General features: G+C 46.8%; 3 protein-coding genes across 3 annotated transcripts in view; 1 reads left to right on the top strand and 2 right to left on the bottom strand.

Annotated features, from left to right (window-relative positions):
- The window catches only part of PIN1 (peptidylprolyl cis/trans isomerase, NIMA-interacting 1), a 41,442-nt gene extending 32,600 nt beyond the window's left edge, over positions 1-8,842 (bottom strand). The window contains exon 1 of the mRNA XM_066617540.1: positions 8,674-8,842. Within this exon, the coding sequence (XP_066473637.1) occupies positions 8,674-8,731 (58 nt within the window). The 5' untranslated portion in view covers positions 8,732-8,842. The remainder of the gene's footprint in view (positions 1-8,673) is intronic.
- Positions 8,843-10,760: 1,918 nt separating this feature from the next.
- Positions 10,761-16,954, bottom strand: UBL5 (ubiquitin like 5). Its single transcript, XM_066615307.1, has 5 exons — positions 16,794-16,954; positions 14,906-15,021; positions 13,642-13,725; positions 12,851-12,888; positions 10,761-10,966 (listed from the first exon to the last, which is right to left on the bottom strand). Exons 2-5 carry the CDS (start codon positions 14,959-14,961, stop codon positions 10,923-10,925), a joined length of 222 nt encoding a protein of 73 aa, XP_066471404.1. The 5' UTR covers positions 14,962-15,021; positions 16,794-16,954; the 3' UTR covers positions 10,761-10,922.
- Positions 16,890-26,597, top strand: FBXL12 (F-box and leucine rich repeat protein 12). The gene is made up of 3 exons (XM_066615306.1): positions 16,890-17,065; positions 17,325-17,397; positions 25,631-26,597. The coding sequence occupies exons 1-3, from the start codon at positions 16,974-16,976 to the stop codon at positions 26,441-26,443; spliced, it is 978 nt and encodes a 325-aa protein (XP_066471403.1). The 5' UTR covers positions 16,890-16,973; the 3' UTR covers positions 26,444-26,597.
- The last annotated feature ends 122 nt before the right edge of the window (positions 26,598-26,719 follow it).

Below are 26,719 nucleotides of genomic sequence, written 5' to 3'. Positions count from 1 at the left end.
GCCCCTCTCCCTGTCCACTCAGAAGTCAGCCCCAGTAGAGGGACCGGGGCTCCCTCCCAGGGAAGTGTGGACAGGAATGCAGCTCACCTCGCTCCTTCCTGCCCATTGCCTCAGCAGCGCTGCGTCTCCCGCGCTTCTCCGACCAGCCTCGCCTCTTCCGTTCAGCCCCCTGCCCGCTGCAGGGCGAAGGAAGGAAGAGCGCAGGGAAGAGGTGCCCGGTCGCCCCCCCCCCCCCGCACCTGCTTGCAGTGGGTCCAGGAGAGTGCAGTTGCCCCTGCCTGGAGCTGCTGTGCGCGGGGGGGGGGGGCGCTTTGCAGTGAAGGAGCTGCAGCTTTGCAGGGAGGAGCCGCGCCCCGCATTCACCAGCAGCCACCCGCAGCACATCGCTGGAGTGAGGCGCCCTCGGGGCTGGGCGGAGGCCAAGGGGAAGGCGCCCCACTTCCAGCCCCCACTGGGGAGCCGCATCAGAGGACTGCAAGAGCCGCATGCGGCTCTGAAAACACAGGTTGCCGACCCCAGGTCTATACTGACAGGCAATGGCTCTGCGGGATTCTACACTGTAGGTAATGACTCTGTTTTGGGCAATCTTTCTGAGCCCTAGTGGAGATGCCGGGAATCAAACCTAGGACTTTCTGCAGGCAAAGCATGTACTCTGCCACTGAGTTACAGCCCTCCCCACAACACTTTGCACATTCAATAGCAAGTACAGCCATACTGCAACATAACATGACTTGAGTAGGGCAGGAAATCTTGCCTATTTTGCATGATGAAGTGTGCTGACATTACAGTCAACCAGTGGCCTATAATACTTCCTGAGGATGGAACACATAGCTTTCAATTTTCAAGCATTTATTCTTACAACACCAATCACTGACATTTTCAAACACGGTAGAATTTACTTTCCTGTCATACAAAAAAAAAAAAAAAAAAAAGAGTGGATGAGATATCTTTGAACACAACTGCAGTCCCCCATAACTTGCACCAGAACAGTTCCTGAAGTCCACTTCTAAGCCATTGGGCAATTACACATAATTTCTTGGGTTGATTTGGGCATTAACTGTGTTATATAGTGGGTCTCACACATCAGTAGACTTGAATAAAAGTTCCATCATAGTTTATTCCTACTCCAAATGAGTTAAAATCACACACCCATATACACAAATACCCCAGATATATATACAACTCCAACAAGCCTACATCCCTCTTGATTGGACAGCCAATCACATATAACCTGTTGCTTTTCCCACAGGTGATAATACTCACATACATAACAAACTGTTTTTCAAGGTCCTTCCACAAGCGCAAGAGGGAAAAGAACTCACTACGCAAGCACAGCAGTAGAGAACAGTCTCCCTGCATTCTCATATTTCTCTATGCACAGAAAAATGTATATGAACATTGTACATAATTCCTTTGCACAAGGAAAAACCCCAAATAGTACTTTCCTCAGTAACACTAAAATCCCCTTCACAAAGAATGCCTTCTACAATATTTTAGATTCCATTCTCTTTCCAAGTCAGGTTCCAAACCATCCTCCCAGGTATCTGGAACATCAGACTGTCCATCTCCACCCATATCCAGCCAAGCATTCCAAGACCATCAGAAAGGCCTATCCAGCTCTGCCTTTACCCCAAGGATCAGGAGAAAGCTTCTTTATAAATTCTAGTATTCATGGATGTGGGGAAGAAGGAACAGAAACAGAGTCGTGCAAGATTCTCTTCTTTTTTGGGGACTCCTCACATTTTTGGCTCTGTTCTCAAATGTTCTCTGTTCCTTTTTTTAATAATTTGATTTTAAGCATATTGCGTACCTTGATCCATTAACGACAGTATTACAGAAAAACACACACCTTTCCCCTCAAGCGGGGAAGACAAATTTAGTTTTGTAGGTAAGATGCCAAGTTCATGACCTTCACAGAAGTGTTCTCCGAAATCCTAACTGTGCCACCAGCAGGACCAGTTAGACAGGTACAGTTGCTGACAGGTCTCCAAGTGTAGACAAATCCATAGTGTCAGAAGGAAGGTTAAGAACTGTTCCCCAGTGACACAAGAAGCCAAACCTGTAACTTGAACTATAATGGAACCAGACTTAAAAACATCCCTGAACTGCTTTTTTTATACTGACTTCCTGAGGGAAATTGACAGGGGTTGACAAGTATCTGATTTAAGATAACTCATCCCTGGTAAATGACCCCAGTAACAGCAAAGAGACAAAATTTCTAGATATGATAAACAACTGTGCCTTGGAACAGTTAGACAAGGATATGACCCCTTGACTCAACCTTGGGAGTTGTCACAATTGGTAAGTGTGGTTGAACTGCTCAGAACAGTGATGAGTGTGCGATCAAATGCAACACAACTGGAAACTTACTGAAAGGTTCACACTGGTTCACGCTGAAAGCTGGGATAAAACAGTGGCTAGGAGTTGTAAATTAGGACTTCCCAAGTTTGAATCTCACCTCTGCCATGAGTTCATTAGGTAGCCATAGTCACTAGGTGACCTACAATATAAGGAATACTACTTAGTTTACAGTGCTGTTAACAAGATTACATCTTGATAATATATAACGCACTTTCAACACCTGAAAGTGCTATACAAATGCTTAGTAATAATATTCGTGAGCACTGTAATTTTTTTTTTTTTAATTCAGCATGAATAATAAGGCATTACTGAAAGGAAAGTTGAAAGGGAAAGCTAATGGGAGAAGAGGGCCACATCTGTTCAGGATGCTTGGTGGTCATGGATCACATTAAGAAAAATGGGGAAAAAAGCCCAAAAGATACCAGTGTGGTTAACAAGCAGAATCTATAAAAAGCAAGACAATTTTACCCACACAAATTGAGCAATGGAAACCTTTTTATGCTAGGTTGAAAATGAAGTTTTAGAAATATATGATAGGGCATTTCGATGATTATGCTATATATACAACTTGATATGATATGATAGATGAATGAAAAATGATATTAAGAAGTAAATTTAGAAGAAATTGAATAAGATATGTAATTATTTATTAGTTTTCGTGATATATGATAATGGTATATGATTTCCTGCACCCTTTTTTTGTTTTGGGTAGTCAGTTGTGTTTTGTGTTTGTTTTTAAAAAATATTTAAACAATTTTTAAAAAAGCAAGACAATTTCCTTTAAAAGTAAAAATCTAGCACAAGTAAGAATATAAAAAAGGGAGACTGAATAAAAAAATACAAACTAGAGAACAACAGAAAAGAATGTGAGAACTATATTGGTAAAAGCAACCAACAACAACTTCTTTAAATACATTAAAAACAAGACAGGGATGCAGTTGGGCCACTAGACAAGGAATGACAAAATTGCTAAAGGATGATAAGCAGGCTGCAGAGAAGCTGAATAGGTTTTTCACAGTGATTCTCATTGTGAAGGATGTTAGGACAGATAGCCATATCTGAAGTATACCCCCCCCCCCACCAGAGTGCACCTGAAGAACGAAATCCAGGGAATTAAGTTCTAAAATTAATGGGGGGGGGGGATTAAACACTAAGCCATTGGCTCCAGGTAGCTTGCACTATGAGTTCTTTTTTAAAAATGTTCAAAATTAAAAATCTTCAAAGATGTAATTTGCTGCTACAATCAATCTCAGACAAGGGTACATAAGAAAAACCCTGATGGATTATGCTAAAGGCTCATCTAGCCTAGGGTCCTGTATCTCACAGTGGTCCACCAGATGCCTCTGGGGGCTCACAGGACCACAAAATACCTGTAACCTGTTGCCACTCTCTGGCACCTGGCATTCAGAGAAAGGCCAGACTAAAACCTAGAGGCTGCATACATGACTTGTAACCTGTGATGGACTTTTCATCCTTAAATCTGTGCAAACCCCTTTTAAAGATATCTAGGCCAGATGCCATCACCACATCATGTGGCAAGGAGTTCCACAGATTAATTACATGCTGGGTGAAGACATATTTATAGAATTTATACCCCAGCCTTTTACCCTGCTAAAGGGACTCAAGGTAGCTTACAAACAATAAAACATTAATATACATGATAAAAACAATTAAAACAATAAACTTGGAGCACGATTAAAATACGTTCATAAAAAGTGCCAGCCCCCTCCCCATGTCAGCATATAAAAGCTTCCCTGAATAAAAAGATCTTAAAACCCTACCAAAAGGATATAAGAGAGGGAGTTGTTCACAATTCCAGGGGAGGGGAATTCCACAGGTAGGGTGCAACCACAGAGAAGGTCCTATATGTTTTCTTTTGTTAATTCTAACACTCCCACCAGTCAATTTCAGTGGATGTCCCCAGGTTCTGATGCATGCAAGAGGGAAAGAACTTCTTTCTACCCACTCTATCCCATGCATAATTTTATATATTGTCCATCATGCCCCCCCTCAGGCATCTTCTTCTAGATCACAGGTGTCAAACATAAGGCCCATGAATCAGATACAGTCTGAGAAACTTCTTAACATAGCCCAGGGAGTTCCAAGGCCCTGGAACTCCAGACCTTGGACCACTGGCTCTCAGCAGATGCCATGAATCCTATGTGGCCCCTGGGAAAAAGTAAGTTTGATACCCCTGTTCTAGACTAAAGAGCCCCAAATCCTGTAGCCTTCCCTTGCAAGGTTCCAGTCAAGGTAGTCACAAATATACTGGAAATTATAAAACATTTTAGTCTAACTTTCAGCCCAATCCTATCCACACTTTCCTGGGAGTAAGCCCCATTGACTCTAATGAACTTACTTCTGGGTAGACATGCATAGGATTGAGCTCTGTGTTCCTTGAAAAACTGGCAGAAAGCATTATTCAAGTTTTATTAAAGATATAAACAAGCTTTGTGGAGGAAATATCAGCACTTTAACAAAGGGCAGTAATGCCCCAGCTACCTTTTAGAATTCTCTAGGGCACAACCAAATACAGAATTCTTGGACCTACAAAAGCTTTTGATGAAGTCCATCATTAAAAGTTCTTCAATAAATTTAGCATATAGGAGGTAAAAGAACAGTCTCTCTTACAGAACAAAATTGGTTCAACAACAATGAACAGGAAAGACTAAATGGGCAATTTTCATTTTGGAGGGAAGCTAACAGTTCCCCCACAGATCTGCATTGGGACTGTCACTAATTTACTTACTCATAAGTTATCTGGTGTCAGACATTATAAGTAAAGTAACCAGGTTTGTGGAGCTCACCAAATCATTCAGGACAGTTAATGTCAATTGATGCACACTGTGGCATAAAATCTTCAAAATTCACCATTTCACATATACCGTACATCTTTGAGTTCTGAATACACTGCAACTATCTACAAAAGAAATCTTGGGGTTTTGCTGGACATCTTAATGAAAACGTCAATTCTATGAGACATGGCAAAAACAAACCCACAATAATTCCATATTAGGGATTATTGGAGAAAAGGATCAAAAACAGCAAACCAATAATAAACCTTTTATATAAATATGGGGTAACCTCATTTGGCATACCACAAGTAGTTTTCTTTAAACCATCTTGAAAAGAGAAGACCTGGAGAAGTCACAGAGAGGAGCAACCAAAATAATTAAAGGGTTACAGTGTTTTCTGTATGAGGAAAGCCTAGCATTCCGGGGACATTTGAATTTTGGGGGACTAAAAAGGGCAAGGGAGAACATAAGAGGTTTATAAAATTAGGTGTGATGTGGACCAATTGGATCAATAGGGCTTTTTTGTTCCATTTCGCATAATACTAGAAGTCTCAAGGTCACCCAATGAACTTGATTGGCAGAATAACCTCAGCAGCCAGTACCTCCAATGCATAACTTCTAGAATTTGCTGCCACTGGATGCAACAATGGCCACTAGAGTTAGGTGGTTTCAAAAGCCAATTAGACAAATTAAAAGAGGAGATTCATCAGTCAACTGTTATTAGCCATATTGTTGGCATCCTTCAGTCTCGGAAGACTATGGTGTCACGCTCTGAATGGTGGTTCTGGAACAGTGTCCTCTCCAGTGCGCGAAGCCTGGGTAAAGTAGGTATGGAGGATAGGCTGTTACCCATGCAGCAAATCCCCCCTCTCCATGTCACTGAAATGGTCCAATGGAAAGGCAGAGGCCAATACGGTTGGTTCCAGCGGCGTCGCAGGAGTTGCCAGAACATGACTGTGTTCAGCCATGAACTGCCTCAGGGACTCCGGCTCCGGATTTTGCCTCGAGATTGACTCCTGAAGCCTTTTCCATAACTGGATGTAGCCACAAGGCAGTGGAGGTTTGGGATCAGAGTTTTCCTTCTCTCAGATGAGCTGCCTTCCCAGGCTGATGAGTCCCATCTACCCGGTGGCTGTTTAGTCGCCTCTTACGGCAAGTACAGCCAAACTGAGGGCCTATTCTTATCCCCAGCCCCCAGCCCCCCTTAGCCATATTAGGTAAGTGGAAACTCCTTATTCAGAGGTAAAGTGAATGCCAGTCCCTAAGGCCATAGTGTGGAGAGGTGCTCTTGCCTTAATACTCTTATTGATACCGAAATTGGAACTCATTACCCTTCTGGGAAGTTTACCCAAAGCATCTAGGTTAGAAATAGGATGATGAACTGGAGCAAGACTCTCCAGACTCCGGCCCAAAGGGACAGATCCAGCACCCTCCCTTGTATGAATGGTGCGTACTTTCCACAGGGGAACACTCCTTCTCCACTGCAAACCTCCCACAAAATGCACACTGGTCCGCAGCTTCTGAGTTTTGTTGTCCCAACAACCACTGCACCTGGATTTCCAGGTAGATGTGTTGGGCCAGAATGTAGTTTGGGAGAGATCAGCTACAGGGAAGGAAGGCTCCCTAGCAGAATAAGCACTGATTGTGCCAGGGACACCCTTCCCAGCGTGCAGCAGTCTCCAGTTTTGAGATCACTGGAATGGAGGAACCCTTGGTACACTGGCTCTCCAAATTATAGACATCCAAGTTAAGATTGCTATATCAGAACGTTTGTGTAGGTGTAGTACACCTTTTATAGTGTTTTTGTCCAGCACTGGCAAGAGCTGGATATTTCAAGCTTACTTACATAAATTTCAACTTACAGACCCCAGAACCTAACTAGTACATGTGTGTGTACTCCAGAAGCCTCAAAGTCAACTTGGATTTACAGGACAGCATCCTCCACCAGAAGCAAAGAAATACCCCTACAGTTAGCACAAAGGCTCATGGACAACGCTTTTCTGCCAGTTGTACTCTAGTACCACTAGTGGTTGTCTGCCCCATTGCCATGGTAATCATGTGGCACTGCCCCACAGGAAGTGGCTGGGGTGGAGGTACCCCAGTGGGCTAAACGTGGTTAAGCAGTTGCCTGGACCTTCAAAGAGGCACAGTTTAGGGAAAGGCACAGAGGCACAGTTTAGGGAAAGAGGATGTTTCAACTGTGGAGGAACTGCAACTCCTGTACCCTGTACCCTGCTGCCATCACCAGTAGTGCTTACAAAACTGATACCTGCTACACGTGATGCTTGCAAACGTCTAAAGATAAAAAAATAAACACTGAAGAGCCCTGTAGTCTTTAACTCACAATTATCAGCTCAATGTTTCTAAATAAAGCAATTTTGCAGCAATCTGAAACTGGGAAAAAGGTGAGCTTCAGGAGGTCGCTCACATGCAGATTAACTCTCTGTACTTGGGGAGCTTCACTTGCAGAAGGCAACAGGGGACAGAAGGGATGACACTTTTATCAGGAATTAGCCTTTATTGCATAAAACACTGCCAAAGAGGGTGGGAAAGACTACCACGGGGAGAGTTTAAAAAAGAGTGAAATGGTGGTTCTCAAACTATTAGCATCGGGACCCACTCTTTAGAATTAGAATCTGTCAGGACCCACAAAAAGTTATGCCAAGACTGGAAATGATAACATCAAGTAGGAAGAGCTTTAACAAACCAAAGCTGCAATCCTACCCACATTTACCCAGGAGTCAGTCCCATTAACTATCATTGTTAAAAGAGTGCAAGAACATAAGAACAACCCCACTGGATCAAGCCCATCCAGTCCAGCTTCCTGTATCTCACAGTGGCCCACCAAATGCCCCAGGGAGCACACAAGACAACAAGAGACCTGCATCCTGGTGCCCTCCCCTGCATCTGGCATTCTTGACACAGCCCACAGTAGCTTGTTAAAAGTACAAATCTGTCACATTTCCCCAAACGCAGCCACATATCATGGTAGCATCAAGTCTCATACATTAAATACTGAAATGAATGGGGACCCATCTGAAATCAGCTCGCGACCCACCTGGTGGGTCCTGACCCACAGTTTGAGAAACACTGGACTGAAGGCAAGGGAATAAGCCACAGTGGATTTTCAGACTTGGGAAGGGGGGGAAATAAATGCAAAAACAAATATATGATAATAAAGATATGGAAGTGAGAAGGGGCGTTGCAGTTGCAGTAGAGAAGTATCTGTGGGGCTGGAGATTTGGGGGAGGAGCAAGAGCTGGAGACCTGCATTCCATAACCCCGCAGAGCAGAGCCCGCCCCCCACAGCCACCTTACCCTCCTGCTCACCTTCAAGGCCACAGCGCTCTCCCTCTCGGCCCCCCCCCGCGCCCCTCCACCCCCGTGAGGGCCTGGCAGACCCCAACGGCCGGCAGCCTCCCCCGACACTGTCACCACAGCGAGCGCCCCCCGTGCAGGCAGCCCGGCCCAGGCGCAGCCCGGCCGTCCGCCTCCCCCTTTCCCTCTGCGGCGGTACCGGAGCTGCGGCTCATGCGCTTCTCCCAGCCTGCGGGGAGCTTCTCCTCCTCCGCCATCTTCCCTCTTCTCACGGCAGCAGCGCCCGGAGCGGCTCAGAAGGCTGCCGGCCACGCCCACTTCGCCTGGCAACGCCGCCGCCTGTGCACGCGCACAATGGCTTCAACCGCCTCTCTGGCGGCGATGCTACACCTCCCGCGATTGGCCACCGCTGCGAAGAAGGCGCGCGCCCATTGGCTGGTCTCGCCCAGGGGGAAGGTGACCCGAGCCGCTAACGGTCCGCACCTCGTTGAAACTGGCAGGGAAGGGGCGGGACGGATGCCGCGGAGGGACGAAAAGGTCATAGAACGCATAGTGGGTTTGACTTAGAAAATACGCAGTGCCTTTCGCCCCCACCCGCAGGGAGCTCGGCCTGGGGCTCTGCGGCCCGCAGCACGTCAGCGTCACGAGATCGAACGCACTGCAGTTGAGGGCTGTGCCAAAGCACGGCGCGAGGCTGCAGTGCGGGGCCCCTGGAATGCTTGTGCAGCTCCGCCTGCATTGCAAGGCGCTCACGTGGGAGCGAAGCCCGCCTCACCTCGCTTGCAAGGGGTGCTGTTTTCTGTGCTCACTGCCTTCCAGGGAGGTGCGGTGGGGGGAGGCAGAGCCTCCACACCCACCGCATCTCCCTGCAGTGGAGCACTTCTCCACTGCCAGAGCACCAGGCCATTTAGCCCGACCTCAGGCCTCCTTGCAAGCCTATTTAAGTGCTTGAACGTGGAGCCTTAAGCATGCAAAACTAAGGCTGCAATCCTCTCCACACTTACCTGGGAGTAAGCCCCACTTACAATGGGGCTTACATCTGAGTAGGCATGCATAGCATTGGGCTCTAACAGTCCAAGCCTATGCATGTCCACTTAGAAGCAAGTCCCATTGGAGTCAGTGGAGCTTACTCCCAGGAAAGTGGACAGAATTTAGCTGCCAGTGCTCTACCTCTGTGGGGTAGGTCCTCCTCCCTGGCCCACTGAGGGCTGCTCCTGCTGTGGCAGCACTTCTCAAACTAGCCTATGGGGTTCAACTCCACTGGGGGAATAAGAGTCCCTTTGGCCATCACTGGTGGAAGAGTCGCTCCTTTTCTGGACTAGTAGGAGGTAGACCAACCTTTCCCACTAGGTAGCAAGAAAAGGCAAAAATCTAATGATGTCATCTCAACATTGATCTGAAGCATCAGAGTTTTTCAGCACAACTGTACAGTATGCATCTTCACTTGAAAGTAAGCCCCTTGGAGTTACACAGGGTTTCCTCCCAAGTTCATGTGCTGGGCTGCAAGGCTTCTTGAGTCTCCAGCACATTTGTTTGTTTATTTCTATCCCACCTTTCCTCTGCAGGAACAGATGCCCAACGCGGCTCACAATTTATAAATAAAACATACATTATTTAAAGACAATGATTAAAATCAGAAAAAATAAAACCAATTGGAGGAGAGCAAAACTACTGTATTTGCACTCAAGGATCTGCCATAGAGGCACAAAGGGCAGACAACCCATCATACAAACACCAGACAAAACAAAAAGTGTTTGATGGCATAAGTCACTGAGAGGCTCTGTTTTGACATCATCAACCATAGTGTACTTCTGGATAGATCAATGGTATTGGAAGTAGTTGGCTTTGCAGTGATTCATATCAAAGATGAAGCTTAGAAGCTAATGCTAGAGAACTATAGCTCTTTCCCTTGGCCCAGGGGTTTCCACAAGATTCTATTTGTTCCCCTATTTTTTTCTTTTAAAAAAATTTACATTAATCCATTAGGCAAAATGGAGACACCCATTCAGGCTGAAGTGTTACCAGTAGGCATGTAACATTGAGTCTACCTCTTCACCCCATTTCAAACTGCTGCTGTACAAAATATGGACCTGTATATTTTGTGAATGTTATGTGTGTGTTTTTGTAACTTCTGTCAACTTCTTTGCACAAGCTGGTCTGCAAAATTCTAGTCTTCACTATCAGATCTCATTTAAGGTTTCTTTTTGCCTTAACGTATGTGCAGTTTGGCTATCAGGTTACATTGGTTATAAAAAAACCAAGAAAAAACACACCGCCTGAATAGTTTTTTTTTCTAATTTATTGCCATTAGAGATAAAAGTCTTCAGATTAAACCTCAAGACACAAAATAAAAACTATAAATATTTTCAGTTGAATGAGAAATTAAGAAACATCCCCCCCAACACAAAATAGAAAAAGTAGCACCTCCACATGGAGTTTTAGCTAAGACTACTGATAATACAATTCCAGGTTCATGCCATCATGAATTTCATCTGAAAGGGAAGAGTTAAGGTGAATTTTTATTGGAAAATACTTCAGTGGTCTAAAAAAAGCTAGATGAACATGTTTTGGAAAAGTGTACCATAATGAAAAAATTCCTTTCAGAAATATTGCAGGAAATGAAATTAATACTTCAACAATGAATTGTTTAAACACTTGCCCATTCCAACACACATTGCTGGTGCCAGCTTGGGCCTCCCCCCCACCATGGGGGGCTCTCTAAAGGGGTGGGTCTTTGGTCAGAGCTCCACCTGCCCCACCACTGATGTCACCCTGCCTACACTCTAGACACTGATCAGCTCAGTTGAATAGATAAATACTGAAGGGGAGCACTGTTAGGGACAATTTAGAGCCCAATCCTGGGCTCAGTGCCGTGGCTTCGTGCCCAACACCAGATGGCAGGGGTGGGGGGCGGGCGGGAGGCGTGCCAGGGGAGGGATGCGGATCCGTGGAGCTCTGCTCCACCAGATCCAAGGCGTTTGTGCAGGGCTCAGCGCCCTACATGAACGCCTTCACTTTCCCGCCAACCTTTTGGTTGGTGGTAAAGTGAGTAGTCCCATTGTGGGGCTGCTTCCCTTACTTTTATCCCCTTCTCCTGAGGTGCCGCCTGCAGTAGCCTGAGGCGCACAGGATCCGGCAGCAGCCGTTCTCAGTGCAGTGGAGGCTGGGCTCCTGGGCAGCTCAGGATTGGGCTGCCCGCCATTACTGATGAAGGTGAAACCATGGGTAGGAATGTCTACATTTATAACTTTCAACTATTGGTATCAGATAGGGTTATCTCCACAACCAGTGGCTCTCATCCATTCTATAAGCTACACTTAATACTATTAAAGAAAGGATTGAATGTATTTAAGAATTAATTTTGTTCATTGAATTTGAAGAGTTAATGGTCAAAGTCAGGTTCCATGACTCCATCTAGATTTGGGGTTCTCCTAAATTAAATTTCTCCCCCTGAAACAGGAAAATCAACATCTGTGGAAAACTGCAAGTGTTTTATCTCCAAACATCAACATTCTGTCAAGTTTCAAAGTCCAAAATGTGTTCTCTTGATTTTTCCCAGTGCCATTCAGACTTCCAATTTTAGATTTCTTTTCAGTTTGTTCGTATGGTAAGAGATAGGTGTGCAGGCAAACAAGTAGGAGTGATGGAGAAGGCCTGGAAGTAGGGTTTCACATTTTCTCTCATCATGGCAGGTTACTTTCTGATAAGGGTGAGAAACCTTCCACTCAAACTGGGCACTGTGGTGGGGAGGAATGTAGGAACCATCCTCACATTTTTATGGTGATCCCCACCCACTTCCTACTTCCTAGGTTGGGAGGAAGCCTAGGGGTTGTTTGACTGCTTCATTACCAAGGCACCTGAATGAGCGCAGGTCCAAACCAACATGTTCCTGCTGCCCTTTCCACCTCCAAAAAAAAAATAAAAGGATAGGAAGGTGATTGCAAATTCCAGCAAAGCTATCAATGTCAAAATCCAACAGGATTAACAGGGCAAACCTATGCATATTTCCTCAAAACACAGGTCCCACTGTGATCAAGGAGGCTTACTCTCAGGTGAGTGTTCATAGGGCTGCAGCCCGAGGACCCAATTCTATCCAACTTTCCAGTACTGGTGCAGCTACAATACAGCCCTGAGGTAACAAATGTTCCCATACCCTGAAGAGGCCTCCGTGACTGCCTCCACACCACAGGATGCAGAGTACGCCCCATTGGCACAGCTGCACTGGCAGTGGAAAACTGGATAGGATTGGGCCCCAAGGCAGGTAAGGATTGAAGACAGTTACAGTGAGTATTGTTCAGTTTGTTTCCCCACCCTATCAAACCCAAACTGCCTCGCTTCAAATTTTACCACCAACCACCAGAATCATTTAAGGATACAGTCTGCCAGTGACACATGGTCCTTGAAAATTGTGTACCTGCAAAATTTAAAAAGGTAAATCACAATCTGTTGCACAATGTAATAAAAAGCAAAATATTTTTGACACTGTTAAAACACAACTGTCACAAAAAAAAATTAATGGATCAATGGAAACAGAAAAGAGAGGAACACTAAAATTAAGCAACGCAATGCATATCCTCTTTTTAACAATGTGTGGTGATCTGGACAGTGCCAACGATATAGAGGCAGCAGGAACTAACTGGGGAGCCTCTTGCGTTCAAAGCACACACTCTACTACTGAGTTACAGAAACCAAGGATAAGCAAAAGAGGTTGCCTACAAGTTCTCAGTGCTATGTGAGGTACTGCCTTAGTGAAAGGACTCCTCATTTCAGGACTGTCCTTTCCTCACTTTTATATTTACCAACAGCCACTGTAATGTTATGGTTAGAGTGCTAGAGTCTGACCCAGGAAGACTCAGGTTCACATCCATGCTGTTATATAGCTTTTCACATTGAAACAGTTACTATTTCTCAGCCTACGTTATCTCACAGCTTTAGTGTGAGAACAACAGCCCAGTCCTAACCAACTTTCCAGCACTGATGCAGTCCCAAGGTAAGAGAACAAATGTTCCCTTGAGGAGGTCTCCATGAGTGCCCCCCCCCCACAGAATGCAGCGTACCATCCCCACTGGCACAACTGCATCAGCACTGCAAAGTTAGTTAGGACTGTGCTATAAGGGAGGGAAAAGGAGCAACATACAACACCATGCGTGGTGAAATAAATACTCACCATTTCTTTAGTACAATCTTGTCCCACCGAGTACCAGTCTGGGCAGCAATGAGCTTTTTCAGGTCCCTAATGGTGTCATCAGGGCTGAGCAGTGATGATAGTTAAGGAAAAAATTCTCAAATAGAGTGCTAACCCTAGGCAGACCATGCCTTTGTGATGAACAATCTACCAGTTCCAAACCACCAAGTACCTTGGAGAAGAATGTGCTGGAGGCTGTGCAGATACCCATGCATACGTTCTCACCTGAAGGCCTGCAACTTAATCTTCCAGAGTTTAGAAGAGAAGATGTGTACTTGTGCATGCACGCACACACTTGAATATTAAAAGCTACATATCTTCAAAACCTAAGGATCAGTAATGTTCGGATTACTAAGCACAATTTTTAAAAAATGCCCAAACAATCCCCTTTGCTCATCAATAGCCACAAAATGTCTGACCCAATGCTCTTTCCATTAGTACCTGTATTGTCCCAGTTATCTAGTCAGAGTACCACTGGGAATTTGCACCACACTGATATATATGCACACAGTGTGATGGATGCATCAAATTCCATGAAAAATTAAAATATTTCCTCAGCCATCTGAAAAAACTAGTGGAGTTGGATGGTGACATTAATGACACCAGTCATGCCTCTCTAAGATGGCAATTCGTAGCAAGCCCCCCACCCACCCAACAGAACAGTCAATGGAAAACAATTAGGGCAGCAGTTTTCTATCTATCCCCTGCCTCTTATGGGAACAACAAAATGCAACCTACAATGTGTAAAAAGAGGGACCACTTGCAACCTAGCCCTGGTCCGCTTGGGGGCATAGGACCTCAAAATGTGTGCATTCCTCCCAAAAACAGCACATACAGTTTTTTGTGAAAATCGGAAGTGCCTTTTTTGGCATTTAGAAGTCCTTCTGGGGGCTGGGGAGGTCACAGGCAGCCTCACTAGGCCTTAAAAGGCCTTGAAAAACAGGCCTGAAAGCAGCCAAATTTGGAAAAAAAATGACTGGAGAGAGGGTTGTGGTGCCGCCCCCTCATGGGGTGCCAACTGGGAAATTCGTCCCTCTGATCCCTCCCCCAGTATGCCAATGGGACCCTACTCTCCCATAATGCACACAATCTCAGATAAATAGTACTCATGACAATAAACTCCCCAGTATAGTACCCCTTTCATGAGCATCTGATTAAACAAAACAACTGAACACAGAGGCAGGAAGATGCCAACCAGCCTCCCTTGGATAGGTAGGCAAGAGCTACATTGGTGCATTTTGGATACTTGCACTTCACTCGCACTTTTTTCCCCAGCCGATCGTTGCACACCACTTCAATCATCCCGCTTCGCACACACCTGTGCACAAGGAGACCTCTGGCCTCCCCACTCTGGAGACAATGCTGGGGGGAAAAAAGGAGAAAGAAAAAATGGTTTGCGGAGATGAAGTCTTACAATTCAAACACAAAAAGTTATTATGCTGGACAAACATTGTTACCTTAGAACAGTACTGTATATACAGTACACTAGAATAAGGATGCTGCTGTTCCCCAAGTTTCAGTGAATCAGGGAAAGGAAAAGTTCTCAGAAAAAAAACTAGTAAATCAGTGTATGCACTAAATATTTAACACAGGCTACAATCCTAACCGCACTTTCCCAGGAGTAAGTCCCATTGAACATAACAGGACTTACTTCTGAGTAGACCTGTTTCGGATTGTGCCCACAGAGACCACAACAGACAACACCCTTCATCAAAGGCAAATGAATAGGGGCAGCAACTTGTAGGAATTGGAGTAAGGGAGTGAGTGAATGAACAGGGGGAAATACATATAAGATACATATGAACACAGACAAAACAATTACAAAAAAAGCAGAATGTTTGGAAACAGACATAGGCTGCAGTCCTATACACACTTTCCTGGGAGTAAGCCCCACTAAGCCCAACTGAACTTACTTCTGAGTAGACATGGTTAGGACTGTACTGCAAGACACAGGCTGCAGTCCCAACCTAAGCCACACTGAACAAAATAGGACTTGCTTCTGAGTAGACCTGCTTAGAACTTGTAGGAACAGACGTCGGGAAAGGGTTCCAACACTTAAAGCACAGTCCTACGTGCGTCCACTCAGAAGCACAGGCAGTCCCGTTGGGTTCAATGGAGCCGACTCCCCAAAAGCGTGCCCAGGATCGCAGTGCAGCCTGACTTCCCTGGGGCTACCCATGGGAAACAGGGACCGCGAGGGAGCGCGTTTGGGTGCAAGGCAGACCCTTTAGGAAGGGGACAAGGAAACTACATAAGAACATAAGAACAGCCCCACTGGATCAGGCCATAGGCCCATCTAGTCCAGCTTCCTGTATCTCACAGCGGCCCACCAAACGCCCCAGGGAGCACACCAGATAACAAGAGACCTCATCCTGGTGCTCTCCCCTACATCTGGCATTCTGACTTAACCCATTCCTAAAATCAGGAGGTTGCGCATACACATCATGGCTTGTACCCCATAATGGATTTTTCCTCCAGAAACTCGTCCAATCCCCTTTTAAAGGCGTCTAGGCTAGACGCCAGCACCACATCCTGTGGCAAGGAGTTCCACAGACCGACCACGCGCTGAGTAAAGAAATATTTTCTTTTGTCTGTCCTAACCCGCCCAACACTCAATTTTAGTGGATGTCCCCTGGTTCTGGTATTATGTGAGAGTGTAAAGAGCATCTCCCTATCCACTCTGTCCATCCCCTGCATAATTTTGTATGTCTCAATCATGTCCCCCCTCAAGCGTCTCTTTTCTAGGCTGAAGAGGCCCAAACGCCGTAGCCTTTCCTCATAACTACATAAACTACATAAACTACAGCCACAGTGGGGAGGGAGCAGGAGGCTCTGCACCAGGGACGTGCGGTGGGTGGGGAGGCAGAGCCTCCGAGAAGTGCCGCCGCCGCCGCCCGGGGAGGCGCGCAAGCACTCCCAACCCACGCGCTCCGCGGCGGCGCTTCTCGGAGGACTACGGGGGAGGCTCTGCCTCCCCACCCACCGCACGCCCCTGCTCTACACCCAGCCCTGGAGCGCTCCAGATTCACCACCCAAGTCAACACAAGCCGCCTGGAGCCAGTGGAGGGCGGAGGGCAGGTGCCTCCCCCCCCGCGACAGGGGAGGGGAGCGCGGCCTGCCAGGCCGCCACCTACCCCAACGAAGGAAGGAGGACGGCTGAAGCCACAGGCCGGCTGAGCCCCGCTTGGCAGTCCGGGAGACAGGCAGGCACAGGGAAGCGGAAAGAGCTGCTGACCTCGGAAGCGGAAGCCGCTCAGGCAGCCTTCCTCAAAGGGCGGGGGGGGGGGCGAGAGAGTCCGGGACAACAGACCACGATGCAGACGTCAAACTTCTCCGCTCTGCCGGACTCGCTTCTGCTCCAGATTCTGGAACTGCTGCCGCCACGTGACCGACTGGGCGGGGCCAGGTGAGTGTTCTGACTCCTCCCCCCGCCAGAGACCCCATTGGCTATAATGGGTCTGACTTCTGAGTAGACATGCCTAGGATGGGGCTCTGAGGCTGCAGTCCTATTCACACTTTCCTGGGAGTAAGCCCCATTGGCTATAATGGGGCTTACTTCTGAGTAGACATGCCTAGGATGGGGCTCTGAGGCTGCAGTCCTGTCCACACTGACCTGGGCAGAAGAATTTGCTGCTGCTGGCTCACCTGATCTCTTCTTTCTGCAGGGTCTGCAGGCGTTGGCGCAAGTTGGTTCGGGACAAGTCGCTATGGAGGCACTTGGACCTCACTGCTTACAAGGTCAGAAATCCTTCCATCTTCCAACCTGCCTCTTTTGAATTTTAGGGAGGGGGCAGGAGGAAGGCACTGGAATGAAGAGAGCAGGATATTCAGAGCAGTTTCATTACAAAAACACTAGAGAATGTTTTAACTGGTGTCTGATATGGGGGAAAAACATGCTCTGAGAGTCAGGAATGAGGCTTTCTGGCAGCATGTCAAAGTATGCAAATGGAAACAGATTTGTAAACTGACTTCTCTTGCACCTGTTCTGGTTCTGCTTGTCCTGGGGAAGGGCAAGGTACTAGGCTAGTCCTTCAACCATTGGAACCCTTATCAGATACACCTCAGGCATCAACAAGGCACTTCCAAGCACTTTGCCACTAGGATTAGAAGCTTGATTGGTTCTGTTGTTGACGCAGAAAGGATCAGAACCTCTGGTATCTAAACTTAGTGCTATGTTTTTAACACCAGGATGGGACCAGAACCGAAGGCTCCCAGATGGTAGCAGTCACAGAGCTGAATGCAGCCTGTCCCACTTTGCCCAGTTTCAGTTTAAACCAGGGGTGTCAAACTCATTTCATACAGAGGGCCGAACAGCATTGTGATGCCTGCTGAGCGCCGGAAGTGATGTCATCAGGCAGGAAGTGATGTCGTTAAACAGGTCATGACCAAAAATAAGAACCTTTTCTCACTTAGGAAATCATTGGCTTCAAATGACAGAAGAGGAATTACGCAAATCTTGGCCATATTGCAAGATATGGGAGAGCCCAATTTTCATGTGGGCTGCTTTCTCAGCAGTAACATCTCAGCACTGATCAGCAGCTGAGAGCCTGAGGGCCAGATAAAAAGTGTCCGCGGGCTGCATCCGGCCCCTGGGCCTTATGTTTGACACCCCTGGTTTAAACTGAAAGCTCCCTTATTATTTTGAAGTTGTGTCTGGGTTCGGGGTTTACAGTAGACAAGTTGCAGAATAAAAGCCTACAGAAATTACTACACATGTTCCAGTTTAGCTGTCGGGAAACCTTGGCATCTGTACTTCTGTAAAGAGGATAAAATTTTCCAACAGCAACATCAGAGAGCCTGTGTTAAACTACAATGCCCATGATTCCTTGAGGCCACAACCTCCTATAAAACTGCTTCCTAAAACAGTGTTTTATTTATAGCCCATCCTGGATGTTATTTTTACAGTTTCATAATGAAATGGTCAAAATCAGTAAAACTGTTCAAAGTTTGATCTAGGAAGGTACAACTGTCTATATGGTGCTTTCAGCTAGTGGGAGCTATGTATTTTGGCTAGAATATTCTGGGCAAGTGGCAGGGTGTATTCTGGCTAGCACCGGGCTAACTACTAGGAAATGCTTTGGAAGAGGTAACAGCAGACCAGGTAATCTGCCTTAAGTGCCACCTTCAACAAGAAGAATGAATGCCTCTCTAGTTCCAAAGGATGAGTTGCAACCTAGCTCAAGCTCCTGAGAGTAGTTCCTCCCATTATCTTCCACTGCTGCCAGTTGGGAGGAGTGATAGCAGCAGTGGTTGGTTGTGCAGCAGGCTCTGATCTAATGCCCTGGTGAATATTGTGCTATGAACACATGTACGTTAGAACAGTGTTGTAGGGAGTAATTATAGCAGTGTTTCACACAGCACTCTGTTGTCCAAGAATAGTTCTACTGCATTAAGAGGTAGTACTGTATAGCATGTAGAGTTATGAAAATAACTAATGGGCCGTGGTGCTTCCCTTACAAGGAACAGCTACAGCTTTTGGGGCTCTTCAGTCTAGAAATAAGTTATCTGAGAGGCAAGAAGATTGAGACATATAAAATTATGCATGGGTTGGATAGAGGGAAGTGCTTTTCCCTCTTGCACCACCCCAGAACCAGGGGACGGTCACGAAAATTGACTGGCAGGAGAGTTAGAACAGACAAAAGGATATATACGGCTATACGACTCAGGTCCAGATTATTTCAGGGACTGCCTCCTTCCATACAATCCAACCCGTCCTCTCAGATCATCGGAGGGGGCCCTTCTGACTGTGCTGCCACCAGTGGAGGTGAGGGGGATGGCAGCAAGAAAGAGGGCCTTCTCGGTGGTGGCTCCCCATCTGTCGAACTCCCTCCCCCTGGAACAGAGAACAGCTCCCTCTTTAGAGTCCTTTTGGCAGGGGCTGAAAGCCTTTTTATTTAAGAACATAAGAACATAAGAACATAAGAACAGCCCCACTGGATCAGGCCATAGGCCCATCTAGTCCAGCTTCCTGTATCTCACAGCGGCCCACCAAATGCCCCAGGGAGCACACCAGATAACAAGAGACCTCATCCTGGTGCCCTCCCCTACATCTGGCATTCTGACTTAACCCATTCCTAAAATCAGGAGGTTGCGCATACACATCATGGCTTGTACCCCATAATGGATTTTTCCTCCAGAAACTCGTCCAATCCCCTTTTAAAGGCGTCTAGGCTAGACGCCAGCACCACATCCTGTGGCAAGGAGTTCCACAGACCGACCACGCGCTGAGTAAAGAAATATTTTCTTTTGTCTGTCCTAACCCGCCCAACACTCAATTTTAGTGGATGTCCCCTGGTTCTGGTATTATGTGAGAGTGTAAAGAGCATCTCCCTATCCACTCTGTCCATCCCCTGCATAATTTTGTATGTCTCAATCATGTCCCCCCTCAAACGTCTCTTTTCTAGGCTGAAGAGGCCCAAACGCCGTAGCCTTTCCTCATAAGGAAGGTGCCCCAGCCCCGTAATCATCTTAGTTGCTCTCTTTTGCACCTTTTCCATTTCCACTATGTCTTTTTTGAGATGCGGCGACCAGAACTGGACACAATACTCCAGGTGTGGCCTTACCATCGATTTGTACAACGGCATTATAATACTAGCTGTTTTGTTCTCAATACCCTTCCTAATGATTCCAAGCATAGAATTGGCCTTCTTCACTGCTGCCGCACATTGGGTCGACACTTTCATCGACCTGTCCACCACCACCCCAAGATCTCTCTCCTGATCTGTCACAGACAGCTCAGAACCCATCAGCCTATATCTAAAGTTTTGATTTTTTGCCCCAATGTGCATGACTTTACACTTACTGACATTGAAGCGCATCTGCCATTTTGCTGCCCATTCTGCCAGTCTGGAGAGATCCTTCTGGAGCTCCTCACAAGCACTTCTGGTCTTTACCACTCGGAAAAGTTTGGTGTCATCTGCAAACTTTGCCACTTCACTGCTCAACCCTGTCTCCAGGTCATTTATGAAGAGGTTGAAAAGCACCGGTCCCAGGACAGATCCTTGGGGCACACCGCTTTTCACCTCTCTCCATTGTGAAAATTGCCCATTGACACCCACTCTCTGCTTCCTGGCCTCCAACCAGTTCTCAATCCAAGAGAGGACCTGTCCTCTAATTCCCTGACTGTGGAGTTTTTTCAGTAGCCTTTGGTGAGGGACCATGTCAAACGCCTTCTGAAAGTCCAGATATATAATGTCCACGGGTTCTCCCGCATCCACATGCCTGTTGACCTTTTCAAAGAATTCTATAAGGTTTGTGAGGCAAGACTTACCCTTACAGAAGCCATGCTGACTCTCCCTCAGCAAGGCCTGTTCGTCTATGTGTTTTGAGATCCTATCTTTGATGAGGCATTCCACCATCTTACCCGGATGACCGGCCTATAGTTTCCCGGGTCCCCCCTCTTTCCCTTTTTAAAAATAGGCGTGACATTTGCTATCCTCCAATCTTCTGGCACCGTGGCCGTTTTGAGGGACAAGTTGCATACCTTAGTCAAGAGATCTGCAACTTCATTCTTCAATTCCTTAATAACCCTTGGGTGTATGCCATCAGGGCCCAGTGACTTATTGATCTTTAATTTATCAATGAGGTCTGAAACATCTTCTCTTTTAACCTCTATCTGACTTAACTCCTCGGTTAGGAGGGGCCGTTCGGGCAGCGGTATCTGCCCGAGGTCTTCTGCCGTGAAGACAGATGCAAAGAACTCATTTAATTTCTCTGCCATCTCTAAGTCTCCTTTTATCTCCCCTTTCCCTCCCTCACCATCCAGAGGGCCAACCGCTTCTCTGGCAGGTTTCCTGCTTCTAACATATTTGAAGAAGCTTTTATTATTCCCCTTAATGTTGCTGGCCATGCGTTCCTCATAGTCTCGCTTGGCCTCCCCTATCACCTTCTTTATGTTCCTTTTTATTCTCTTCATTAGGGCAAGACTTCCATTTACGGAAGGAAGCTTCCTTGCCCTTCACAGCCTCTCTAACTTGGCTGGTTAGCCATGCTGGCACTCTCCTGGATTTAGTGGAACCCTTCTTTCTTTGCGGTATACACCTCTGCTGGGCCTCTATTACTGTTGTTTTAAGCAGCCTCCATGCACTCTGGAGAGACTGGACTCTTTTTACCCTCCCTTTCAACCTCCTTCTAACCAGCCTCCTCATTTGAGGGAAGTCCGTCCGTCGGAAGTCAAGGGTTTTTGTTAGAGATTTGCCTGGTATTCTTCCCCCAACGTGCACATCAAAACGGATCGCAGCATGATCACTGTTCCCCAATGGCTCAGTAACGTTTACATCTCTAACCAGGTCCTGCGTACCGCACAAAATTAAATCCAGAGTCACCTGTCCTCTGGTGGGCTCCGTGACTAGCTGATCTAAGCCACAGTCATTTAGCACGTCAAGAAATCCGGTTTCCTTATCGTGACCAGAACACAAATTGACCCAGTCAATATGAGGATAATTGAAGTCCCCCATGATTACAACCCTGTCCTTCCTTGTCACCTCCCTGATCTGTTTCCTCATTTCAAGGTCCCCATCAGATTTCTGGTCTGGAGGACGATAGCACACCCCCAGTATTACATCGCTGCTCAAGCCTGGTAATTTAACCCACAGAGATTCTACAGTGGAGTCGGACCCACCTTCAATCTCTACTTTGCTGGATTCTATCCCTTCCTTAACATAAAGGGCCACCCCACCTCCAACACGCCCCTGCCTGTCCCTCCTGTAGAGTTTATAGCCCGGGATTGCGGTATCCCACTGATTCTCCGCATTCCACCAGGTTTCCGTTATGCCCACTATGTCAATATTTTCCCTTGTCACCAGACATTCCAGTTCTCCCACCTTTGCTCGTAGACTTCGGGCATTCGCATAAAAGCATTTATACACGGAATGCCCCAGGATGGGCTGCTTATTCGCTCCTTTGTCCCCGCATCCTCTCATTGTGCCAAACTGTCTATCACATCCCATCACCCTACCTTTCCCAATTTCTTCTCCTACCCTGCCTTTGTCTTGTTGTTCTCTAACCTCCCCATCCTCATCCCATAGGGATGAGGAGTCCCGAACCGGATGCCCCTCGGCTCCTGTCGGCCTTCCCCCAGGGATCAGTTTAAAAGCTGCTCTGCCACCTTTTTAATGTTATGCGCCAGCAGTCTGGTTCCATTCTGGTTCAAATGGAGCCCGTCCCTCTTGTACAGGCCCCACTTGTCCCAAAACGTTCCCCAGTGCCTAACGAATCTAAACCCCTCCTCCCTACACCACCGTCTCATCCACGCATTGAGACCCCTGATCTCCGCCTGCCTAGCTGGCCCTGCGCGTGGAACAGGTTGCACTTCAGAGAACGCTACCTTTGAGGTCCTGGCTTTCAGCTTCCTGCCTAAAAGCCTAAATTTGGCCTCCAGGACCTCCCAGCTACACTTGCCCACGTCGTTGGTGCCGACATGCACCACAGCCGCTACCTCTCCCCCAGCACTGTCTACTAGCCTGTCTAGACGAGAAGTGATGTCCGCAACCTTCGCACCAGGCAGGCAAGTCACCATGCGGTCCTCACATCCGTCGCAAACCCCCCTCTCTATGTTTCTAATAATCAAATCCCCCACTACAAGAAGCCCCCGACCCCCCTCCCGCCGAGGAGTATCCCGAGTGCGCTCGGATACGGGCCCATCCCCTGGAGAAGGGATCCCCCCTAGGGGATTGTTTCCCTCCTCTCCAGGATGACGTCCTCCAGTCCCGAGACTTCCCACCCGGGCAGCCGAGGAGCTGCACGCCTGAGGTTGGGACGAAGCCTGATCGTCCCCAGAAGTCTCCCCACGGTCCTCCTCTGGCTGCCTGCGCTTCTCCAGGTCGGCCACCAAGGCTTCAAGGGAGCGGACGCGTTCCCTGAGAGCCTGGAGCTCCTTGCACCGAGGACACACCCATGACTTATGCCCCAGAGGCATATAATCATACATGTGGCACTCGATGCAGAACACTGGATAGCCCCCACTCTGCTGCTGGCTGTCTGACTGCATAGCTTTTTTTTTGTTGTTGTTGTTGTTTTATTTAGGGGTCCTTTTAAAAACCGTACACTGGATAGCAGCCCTTTTCTCTAGGGAAGAGGAAGGGCAGTGTATGGGGCCCTGGCCTCCTCGCCCTGCTGCTGAACTCGCCCAGATGCTAAACTCTCGTGCCTTACCTGGCACTTAGTTCCCAGAGGCCACACGCGTCTGCAGAGAGCCTCACGCGATGGCCTGCCTAGCTTTATACTCCTGGCTGGCTCCTCCCCCCTCCTTCCTTCCTGATTGAAAGGGGGCTGGCCTTCCCAGGTGAGTTTACAAAAGCTCAGGAAGGCAAATGGCTGCTGATGGGCGTGACCTACTCTGCAGGCTCCTGAATGGACTGCTTGGATTAGCCTAATGGGGCTCTTAATGGGTTGGGAATTGGCCCTTCCTAGGTCCTTTCCCTCCTAGTTCTGTTCTCTTAGGCTGGACTGTTTTTGTAACCTCAAGCTAGTTTTTATTTGGGTTTGTTTAATTATTTATTGCTCTCTAGATCCTGTGTCCCAATTTACTGACCTGTTTAGGTTATGTTCTAACTTAGATTAGGTTTAACCTGGGTTAAGTATAGGTTTAATTTAAACAAGTAGAAAACCTGCTTTCCACTTTATCCTCCTCCCTTCCTTCGATTAAGTGCTACCTTAGGTGCAGCTAACTTTCAATTTTGATTTAAATGCCTGACCCTTGGGCACTTACTCACGAGTAGGACTCTGCTCTTACTCACGAGTAGGACTCTGCTCCTGCTCAGAGTAGCCCTATGTACCTCCCTTAGGTGCTAACTTTCAATTTTGATTTAAGGTTGCTTTAAAGGTAAGATTAAGGTTAGAAGACAGGGAGTTAGAAAGACAAAGCGTTAGAATGAGTACACTTACCTCCTCCTCCTGCTCCTCCTCCTCTCCTTCTCCAAAACTCAGAGGTCTCCTTGCCTTCTCCTCGCCCAGATGCTAAACTCTCGTGCCTTACCTGGCACTTAGTTCCCAGAGGCACTTGGTTCCCAGAGGCCACACGCGTCTGCAGAGAAGCCTTTTAATGCTGACACAAGGGGGCATGGCTTTTTTTTTTAATTTTTGGCTCCAAGTTTTATTGTGTTTTATTGTTTTTAAATGTTTTATTTTTATACATATTTATATATTTTAAGTTCTTATATTATTTTTTTCATAAGTCGCCTTGGGTGCCCATTACTGAGACAGAACAGCAGGATATAAAGTGTGTGTGTGTATATCTTTACTTAGTGTGTAATTAATCCTTGAAACTCCTTGCCATGGGACATTGTGATGGCACCTGGCCTAGATGCCTTTAAAAGTGGATTGGGCAGATTTGAGGGAAAAGTCTATCACAGATTACAAGACATGATTTCATTTACTTATTTTATTTGATAAATAAAGATTTATAAAGATAAATAAAGGTTTTAAAGATGACCTGTTTTTCAACGCCAGATGCAAGGGAGTGGCCGCAAGACACAAATCTCCTGTATTCTTGCACTGTGTACTCCCAGAGGTATCTGGTGGGCCGCTATGAGATACAGGAAGCTGGACTCAATGTGCCCTTGTCCTGACCAGCAAGGACCTTCTTATATATTATAACAAAGCTATCAAGCCCATGCCTCTTAATTTTTGTCCTTTACATAATATTAAAAAGAAGCAATAGATTTCCTTTGTTGGGTTTACATTCGAAAATGAAATAAAACTTTGGACTATTTCCAAATTTTGCATATTGGATGTTGACTTGAAATATTAGTGGTATACACCCTGATCCTACACATATCTACCCAAAAGCAAATTCCACAATGGAATGGGATTTTCTTCCATGTAAGTGACCACAGGCTTAGGTTGTTTGGGCCTGACTATGATTGTTGTCAACAATTGTAGCCTCTTAGTAATTAAACCGGCCCCCCCCCCAAAAAAAAAACCTCTGTGCATTTGTTCACCTACCTTGTCCACTCTCATCTCCTTTACTCAGATGACCTCTAAGGCCTTGTGGCACCTGCTGCGAAACCATCTCCGAGGCAGCCTGCAGACCCTGAAAGCGCGGGGCACCCTCCACTCCGTTCGGAAGCAAGAAGTGTTTTCCCCAGCTCTGATGCAAGCCTTGGGCAAGCAGTGCCCCAACCTTCACAGCCTGTGCCTGACCGAGACAGACCTCCGCTCACTCTCCTACGATTGTATCCCCCCATCTCTTAAAACTCTGGAGCTAAACTGCTGTGAGATCCCTTCTGTATGGTTCCAAGTGTCTGCAGCCTCCCAGTCCACACAGGCCTTCCCACGGATCCAAAATCTCAAAATCCAGAACGTCCCTGCCTTCTCCAACCAGCACCTGATAAATATTTCGGTCCAGGGCACACTCCAGACTCTAGTCCTGTCTGAGACCTACCGGGTAACAGATGCAGGGATTCAAGCAGCAGCTTCACATATGGGAGACCTGGAGTATCTTGCCCTTCGCCAGTGTAGCATTGGTGATTTGGCTGTCCACTTCATCAGTCGCCACATGAAGCACCTGCACAGTTTAGACCTTGGAGGCAGTTCTTCTCTGACAGATGCAGGTCTTTCTTGCTTAACTGGTTTGCCAGGCTTAGAAAAGCTTTCCCTGGAATCCTGCTGCAGACTTTCCCCAGAGGCCATTGTGGCTGTTTGCCAGGCGCTGCCCCAGCTGAAGCATCTCAATGTAAGCAGGATAGCTTTTGAAAACCAGGTGATCCACAAAATCCAGGCAAGTCTGCCAAACTGTGTTGTCACAAGCACTGCCTCCCCTACAGATTTCAGTGTGGAATCTTAGCTGTTGAAGAGGTCAGTCCATGCACATGGTTGAAGAGGCCAGAAGATGGCAACCCTGGGATGCATTTTCCCAGCTGCTGACTGTACTTTCAGTGCTGTGCTAAACTGGAAGTGCAAGAGGTACGACACAGAAGGTTTAATAATAATAATAATAATAATAAAACTTTATTTTTATCCCGCCCTTCTCCCAAAAAGGGACCCAGGGCGGCTAACAACATATAAAACAAATTAAAACATAATTTCACAGATAAAAACATATTAAAAAACACATTCAAAA

Source organism: Tiliqua scincoides, chromosome 2 (genome assembly GCF_035046505.1).
Source record: "Tiliqua scincoides isolate rTilSci1 chromosome 2, rTilSci1.hap2, whole genome shotgun sequence".
Classification (NCBI taxonomy): Eukaryota; Metazoa; Chordata; class Lepidosauria; order Squamata; family Scincidae; genus Tiliqua; species Tiliqua scincoides.
The sequence above is the reverse complement of the archived record's forward strand: the minus strand, read 5'-3'. Positions and strand labels throughout refer to the sequence as shown.